This window comes from Octopus bimaculoides, chromosome 22 (genome assembly GCF_001194135.2).
Source record: "Octopus bimaculoides isolate UCB-OBI-ISO-001 chromosome 22, ASM119413v2, whole genome shotgun sequence".
In the NCBI taxonomy this organism is placed as follows: Eukaryota; Metazoa; Mollusca; class Cephalopoda; order Octopoda; family Octopodidae; genus Octopus; species Octopus bimaculoides.
Genome location: NC_069002.1, coordinates 27,439,820 through 27,447,704, shown reverse-complemented (window position 1 = coordinate 27,447,704; position 7,885 = coordinate 27,439,820). Strand labels below are relative to the sequence as shown.

The 7,885-nt window shown below is 38.7% G+C and overlaps 1 protein-coding gene across 1 annotated transcript in view; it reads right to left on the bottom strand.

Moving 5' to 3' along the window:
* Nucleotides 1-697: 697 nt before the first annotated feature.
* The window catches only part of LOC106872987 (BRCA2 and CDKN1A-interacting protein), an 11,444-nt gene continuing 4,256 nt past the window's right edge, over nucleotides 698-7,885 (bottom strand). Inside the window, exons 4-6 of the mRNA XM_052975664.1 lie at nucleotides 6,182-6,369; nucleotides 4,607-4,769; nucleotides 698-820 (exon numbers count right to left, since the gene is read on the bottom strand). Of these exons, the coding sequence (XP_052831624.1) occupies nucleotides 698-820; nucleotides 4,607-4,769; nucleotides 6,182-6,369 (474 nt within the window). The remainder of the gene's footprint in view (nucleotides 821-4,606; nucleotides 4,770-6,181; nucleotides 6,370-7,885) is intronic.

Here is a 7,885-nt window from a genome sequence, read left to right as displayed (position 1 = left end):
GGAGTGGTTGGCGTTAGGAAGGGCATCCAGCTGTAGAAACTCTGCCAAATCAGATTGGAGACTGGTGCAGCCATCCGGTTTCACCAGTCCTCAGTCAAATCGTCCAACCCATGCTAGCATGGCAAGCGGACGTTAAACGATGATGATGATGATGATGATGATATGTATATATATATGTATATATATATATATATGTACACACACACACACATATATATTCTTTTATTTGTTTCAGTCATTTGACTGCAGCCATGCTGGAGCACCACCTTTAGTCGAGCAAATCAACCCCAAGACTTATTCTTAGTAAGCCTAGTATTTATTCTATTGGTCTCTTTTGCCGAACCACTAAATTATGGGAACGTAAACACGCCAGCATCGGTTGGCAAGCGATGTTGGAGGGACAAACACAGACACACACACATATATATATATATATACGATGGGCTTCTTCCACTTTCCGCCTACCAAATCCACTCACATGATTTTGGTCGGTCTGAGGCTAATGTAAAAGACACTTGTCTAAGGTGCTACGCAGTGGGACTGAACTCAGAACAATGTGGTTGAGAAGCAAACTTCTTACCACAAAATCATGCTTGCTTCTACGAAAAGAAAATGTCCATTCCTATGCTAGGAATCGAACCTAGACCGCTTGAGTGAAAGCCAGGCGATACATACATATGCATGTAAAACAAACAAGCTAATGTTTGGCACACTGCTTGTATTCAGCAGTGACATAAACTTCCTGTGCCAAGGGAAGTAACTTCAGAAGATAAGATAACTCCTGAGAAACAAGACGTACTCCGGAATTATTTTTTGCTATCTTACATAAAAAAAAAAAATAACAGGTAAAGTTCCTTCCCGAGTCATGCTGACTCATAGGGACCAGTTTTACCAGATTCCATGGGGTATATATTCCCCACCTGGATGGGACGCCGGCCCTTCACAGGATTACTCATTTTTGCCAGCTGAATGAACTGGAGCAACGTGAAATGAAGTGTTTTGCTCAAGAACACATGGTGCCCAATCCACGAATTGAAACCACAATCGTGCGATCATGAATCCAACACCCCTAACCACTAGGCCACATATTTCCATTTTAACTTACATAATTTTAGAATTTCCATTCTAAATCTTTTAAAGACTAAAAATTACCTTTCATTTTGCTCTACTTTCCCTATAAAACCCCCTTGCATTTGATATTTATAATCCCTTCATAATTTAAGGGTAAAGACCCACTTCAGTCATGACTGACCATGGGATTGCACCTAGAAAGTTTCCCTCCAAGGCACAAATCCAGGCAAGGTTGTTTATGGAAGACCAGAAGTCACCCATGCATACCAGCCTCCCTTCTCCACGCCACCAGTATTGTCCAAGGGAAAGGCAAAGGCTGATACAGCTTGGCACCTGTGACGTCACAACTCCTTTCTACAGCTGAGTGAACTGGAGCAACGGGAAATAAAGTGTTGCCCAAGAACACAACACACAACCTGGTCCAGGAATCGAACTCACTATCTCATGATTGTGAGCCAATTGCCTTTATAATTAAGATTAGCTAAATGAATAATTAGCACTAATCCCAAAACGACTAATTAGCCCTGTACCAGCTGTCCTTTCAGCACCTAAGAAACTATTCCTCGAAGTAACCTTTTTTCTTTCCTTTTTTCCACTTGTTTCAGTTAACAGACTGTGGCCATGCTGGGGCACCACCTTGAGAAATTTTTAATTGAACTAATCAACCCCAGGACTTATTTTCTTTCAATGCCTGGTACTTATTCTATCAGTCACTTTGGCTGAACTGCTAATGTTACAGGGATGTATGTATGTATGCATGCATGCATACATACATACATACATATTCATTCAATGGGCCTCTTTCAATTTCTGTCTACCAAATCCACTCACAAGGCTTTGGTTGGCCCGAGGCTATAGCAGAAGACTTTGCCCACGGTGCTATGCAGTAGGACTGGACCTGAACCACTACTTTTGTTTCGATTCATTTTGAAAGCAATGAAGAATTCAGTAAAATAAATTTGTAATTATTAAGTTGGCATTTGGAACATAAATGTGAAATTTTCATGGAAGGTTTTAATTTAGATCACTTTAAAAAAAGGAAGATTGCATCACAGAAGTAGTGGTGGTCATGGGTGGGTTGGCATCAAACGGTGGAGGGAACCTGCGGAAGGGGTAGACCCAGGAAGACGTGGGACAAAGTGATGAGAAAGGATCTTTGGACGCTGGGCCTCACTGAGGAAATGACAAGGGACTGGGAGATGTGGCGATTGGCTGTACTTGATAAGAAGCATCAAGCTAAGTAGAATCACTGTCCTCCACACATACAGGCTTGTCCTATCAGGTGCCAGTGCCACTTAAAAGGCACCCAGCACATTCTGTAAAGTGGTTGGCATTAGGAAGGGCATTCAGCCGTAGAAACCAAGCCTCAATAGACAGCTGGACCCTGGACAGCTTCATGCAAGCCAGCTCCATGTCAAACCATCCAACCCATGTAGGCCATGCTGGGATATGAACTCAGAAACAAAACATCAGAACCAATGTTCTTACCGTTCCATTGTTCCACTGCTCAGGACACAGTTAGACAAAGGTGAGAATTAAAGTTACAGCAATAATTCATTTGGTGAGCTTGCTACACAGTTTTGATCAACCTAATTTCACATACAAAACCTTGGATCAACCAAAGGTTTTGGTAAGAGGTACTTGCTCAAGATGGCCATGCAGTAGGATTGAACATGGGACCTTGTGATTGCAAAGCAAACTTCTTAACCACTCAACCATGCTGAATTATACATAACTTGGATTATATTTGGAACAGAATTACGTGAGAGATGAACAGAAAGACACATTTTATCAGCTGTATGTGGTGTGCTATGTATACAAATACTATACATCATCATCACGACCACCATCACCATCATCATTTCATCTTCTTTTCGATGCTTGCATGGATCAAAACCAGCTTTTCTCTTCTGAAATACATCTTCCGTTAACAAATTGAAGTGTTAAAAAAAAATTTTATGTAATGACACTAACTTGTCAGACAAGTTATGACTTATTAATTAGAGCAAGATATTACTAATTAATTAGAGCAAATTATTACTTGTTTATTAGAGCAAGTCATTGTTAGACTGCCTTAATTATGAAAATTCAGAACATTACTTGTCAGAGCAAGCTATTATTCATTAATTGCCATGTTTTCTATCAAAAAAAAAAAAAAAACTCCCAACATTTTTATTCTGAAGGTTCAGAGTTTTAAGATGCAAATTAAAGCAAACCAAATATTTTTTCCCTTCAAGAGATGTGATGTGTCTCAGTTCCTTGTCTGTTTATACAGACTCAGTACAGAGTCACAAACCATGCAAAATAAACACATCAAAACATTTATAAATATGTTCTCGGAGTAGTTGGCGCAAGGAAGGGCATCCAGCTGTAGAAACTTTGCCAAATCAGATTGGAGCCTGGTGTAGCCATCTGGTTTCACCAGTCCTCAGTCAAGTCGTCCAACCCATGCTAGCATGGAAAGCGGACGTTAAACGATGATGATGATGATGATGATGCTCAAATTTCATGTTTACCTCATTTGGCAAGTAGTCCTTATTCTTTATCACCTAGCAGACATTCTAACCCTTTAACCGCACAATTAAATTTCACAGTCATTCCTTCACTTCCCTTCTGTTGAACTGATACCCTCTGCATCCAACTTATTCCCCATCTCTAATCATCAATCACATCATTTACACTGAGTGCATTTACCAATCCATCCATCTTTTCTGCTCCTCTATCCTATTCTGTCTCTCATATGTTCACCTTGTACCTGGACCTCACACCTCTCTTATTCTCTCTCTCTCTCTCTCCAGGTGGGCAAGCCATGTATTCACCTTTTCAGTAAGACACCTGCTCTTGTTGCTTCTCTTTTAGCTCCTTATCCCTCAATCCAATAATCCACTCAGCTGAGGGGTCCTGACTTGCAGGTACTTAGTGACCCCACTGCTACTGATGCTGGTGCAATGTAAAAAGCACCCAGTACACTCTGTGGAGTGTTTGGTATTAGGAAGGGCATCCAGCTATAGAAACCATGTCAGGACAGACAATGGAGCCTGGTGTGGACCCTGGCCTTGCTAGTTCTTGTCAAGTCGTCCAACCCATGCCAGCATGGAAAACAGATGTTAAATGTTGATGATGATGATGAAATTACAAAACATAATTTGTTCATTCATACATTTTTAATGACTATTTTTGCCATATGAAAGCAGACAAAAGAGGCAGAGTTCCCTGGCAGTAACTCCTAGGTGGTAACTTGGACAATGCTGATTCATCAAACCCACACCAGCATGGAAATCAGAAGTAAAATAATAAAGATGACAATGACGATGACGATGATAATGATGCTGCTGATGATGATAATGGTGATGATGATCATGATGATGGTGATGATGATGATGGTGGTGGTGGTGATACAATGTCCTCACTCAGTGTGAAGTCACAAAGGGAAATAAATCCTGAATGTTAGTGTATTATTCTTCCAACAAACTGGAATTGGTGAAAAGTCAAAACTAAAAAAGAAGAAAAAAAGGGAGAAACAATCACTACAAACCTCTAATAAAACTTGTTCTTCAAGGTTAAGGAAAGTTATTTCATTCTCATCAACTGGTCTCTCTTTGGAACCTTCAATTCGTGGACGACAAGTTTTGCTTATTAAAATGAATTGGTCAAACTTGTAATTCATCTTGTTGACCTTTTCACTCTGGAGATCTTTGCTGAAAAATAAAAGAAATTTTACAATAAAATTTTTTGGTTTTGTCTGTTTAACCCTTCAGCATTTAAACTGGCCATATCCAGCCAAAATATTCTACGTGTTTTATCATCTGACTGGCCAGATCCAGCCTTTCACACTTACCCTACAATATCATTCTAAAAATAAACACTCACATCATTTGAAATCTCAAAGCTACAAGGTAAAGCATGACTAGTTCAAATCAATGTGAACAGATAAGCATTACATTGGACAGAGAAATATGAAAGCTAAAAGGTTAGCTTTCTTTGTGGTTGTATCTCTGATGAAACACTCTGCCTGCATTTTAATTGATTTTTCTTTTAAATAACACTTTGGAAGGATTTGGTAACTACTACCAAAAAAAAAAAAAAATTCAAGAGAAAGGATCTACAGACGTTGGGACTCATAGAGGGGATGACAGGGGACCGAGATATCTGGCGGTTTGCTGTGCTTGAGAAAATACACCAAGCTAAGTAAAAGCATTGGTTGTCCTTGCATACAGGCTTGTCCCCTGCATTCCTCTCCAGCTAAGCAGGCTCATGGGTGCCGGTACCACATAAACAGCACCCAACACACTCTGTAAAGAGGCTGGCATTAGGAAGAGCATCCAGCTGTAGAAACCATGCCACAACAGACAATTGGGGTCTGGACAACTCCCTGACTGGCCAGCTTCTGTCAAACTGTCCAACCCATGCCAACATGGAAAACAGACATTAAACAATGATGATGATGATGATGATGATTACAGATTTAGTAGCTGTTATTACTGATTTGAACTATTTATAATAAAAACTTTGAGGTAATTTATTTGTCAGGCATGCCATTCAGAAAGGGCTGCAGTCTGAATCTTTTAATCATTTACACCTTCATATTATTGAAGTTGAAGAATTGGAAGAATACTTCCAATTCTATTGCATGTTTCTAATGAATTATCAAAGGTGTGTCTTGGAGGTTTAGCAGTGACAAAGTTATAGGTAACATGGCAGCAGTCTTGAAGGAGTTTACTCTGAATTATTATTATTATTATCACTGAGATGGCAAAATCGTTAGCATGCCATACAAAATGCTTAGTGGCATTTCATCCATCCTTATGTTCTGAGTTCAAATTCCACCGAGGTCAACTTTGCCTTTCCTTTCAGGGTTGATAAAATAAGTACCAGTTCAACACTGGGGTCAATGTAATCGATTTATCCCCTACCCCAAATCTCAGCCTAGAAAGGATTACTACTACTACTACTACATGACCTATTTTATTCAGGCAAAATGGATAATCTATCATGGTGATAGAACCATGAATGCTGGAAGATTGTTGATGTAGTTTGTCAATCAGATTAATTAAAAATTATAAATCTAACTTTATTAATGAAATGACAATAAATGAAAAGTCAGCCTCACCTTAATGATTCGTACAGTGGTACTGCTACAGAAGAGGGCATGTTAATGAATCTTTCACTAATTAGGAATCCAATTTGCTTCTCACATGTGTCCAATAAAATTTGATTAAATACAGGCAGTTTGTCTGCAGCCCACTTTTCGCACTGCATAAGAAGCATAGCTTTCAACTGTTTTACAGATTCGAGATTCTACAAAGAAACAATAGAAGCAAAATATATTATTGCAAAGACTAGTTTTATATATTCGTTGCATGGAAATACACAATTAATGAGACTGCTTTTATACATGGCTGTGCGATTAAGAAGTTTGCTTTCCAACCACATGGTATCAGGTTCAATCCCACTACATGACATCTTCAGCAGGCTAACCAAAATTGTGGGAGTGGATTTGGTAGAGGAAAACTAAAAGAAGTTTATTGTATGTATGTAGGTAAGTGTGTGTATGTATGTGCGTGTGTACATATGTGTGTATGTAATTGTTCAGTTTATTTCAAGATTTCTTGCCAACAGAGAAAGAACTGGTTTCTAACCTAGATCCAAGGCTCCTTCATTGGAATTTCAACATCAACAACAGGGTGTGTGTGTGTGTGTGTGTATGCATGTGCAGATTTGTATGTTTTATGTATGTATTCTCATGCATATAGTTGCATATCTAGACATGCTCATATATATTTAAATGATAAACTTCTGGAAAGTTTTACAAGTTTTTACAGTTCCAATAATAGATTGGATCTGTAGTCTTCGAATTAGCTTTCTCTTTTCTGGTTTTGAGAAGCCTAATTTCTCAAGATTGTTATTGAGGCAGTGTGTTACATATTCCAGTGCCCCAATAATTACAGGTATAAACTTGTAATCTGGATAGTGTAACTGCAGATTTTTCAATAGTTCAGCGTAGATATTCTCTTTTTCACTGATCTTCAGCTGTATGTTAACATCCACTGGGCAGGAAAATTTCCACAACTGTGCAGTTTCTCTTCTCTATCCCAAATCATTATATCAGGTCTGTTGTGCGTACATTTTATTGAGTTCTTCACTGGAACATTCCAACAGTATTCCTTTTTATTATGAGTGGCGATGGCTTCTACCATATTGTGGGTTCTTATTTCTTTGTCCTCGGGATTATCCTTCCGACGAATTTCATTATAGAAAGTCTTAGCTACATCATGTCTCATCAGTAGATAATACCATGATGACATTTTTGGACAACTGCTTATGATGTGGGTGATATCTTCAGTGTGAACTCCACAAAGTCTGCATCGGTTGATACATTTTACAGCTTTTCCTGCATCTCTGCATGCATGTACGTATGTATATATTATGCGTGTATGTATGTGTATGAATGTATGAACAAATGAATGTGTAATACAGTTCTATATTTAAGAGATGAGGAATTATTTACATTATTTACATTTGACGGATATTTGTCCTCATCTTGTTTGTTGTTAACACAACGTTTCGGTTGATATACCCTCCAGCTTTCGTCAGGTGTCTTGGGGAAATTTCGAACCTGGTTTCTCATTCCTAACGATGTTGAGGGGTTGAGGGGAAGGGGTGGATAAGAGAAATACAGAATTATATTATAAAATCACACTTTTCTTTTTGTCATGGTGATCGACCTATTTCAGACGGGAGTAAACTATTAGTCATTTACCTTTCTATCTGAGAGATTAATAGCCGTCATCACACCAAAAATTGGATCTTCATC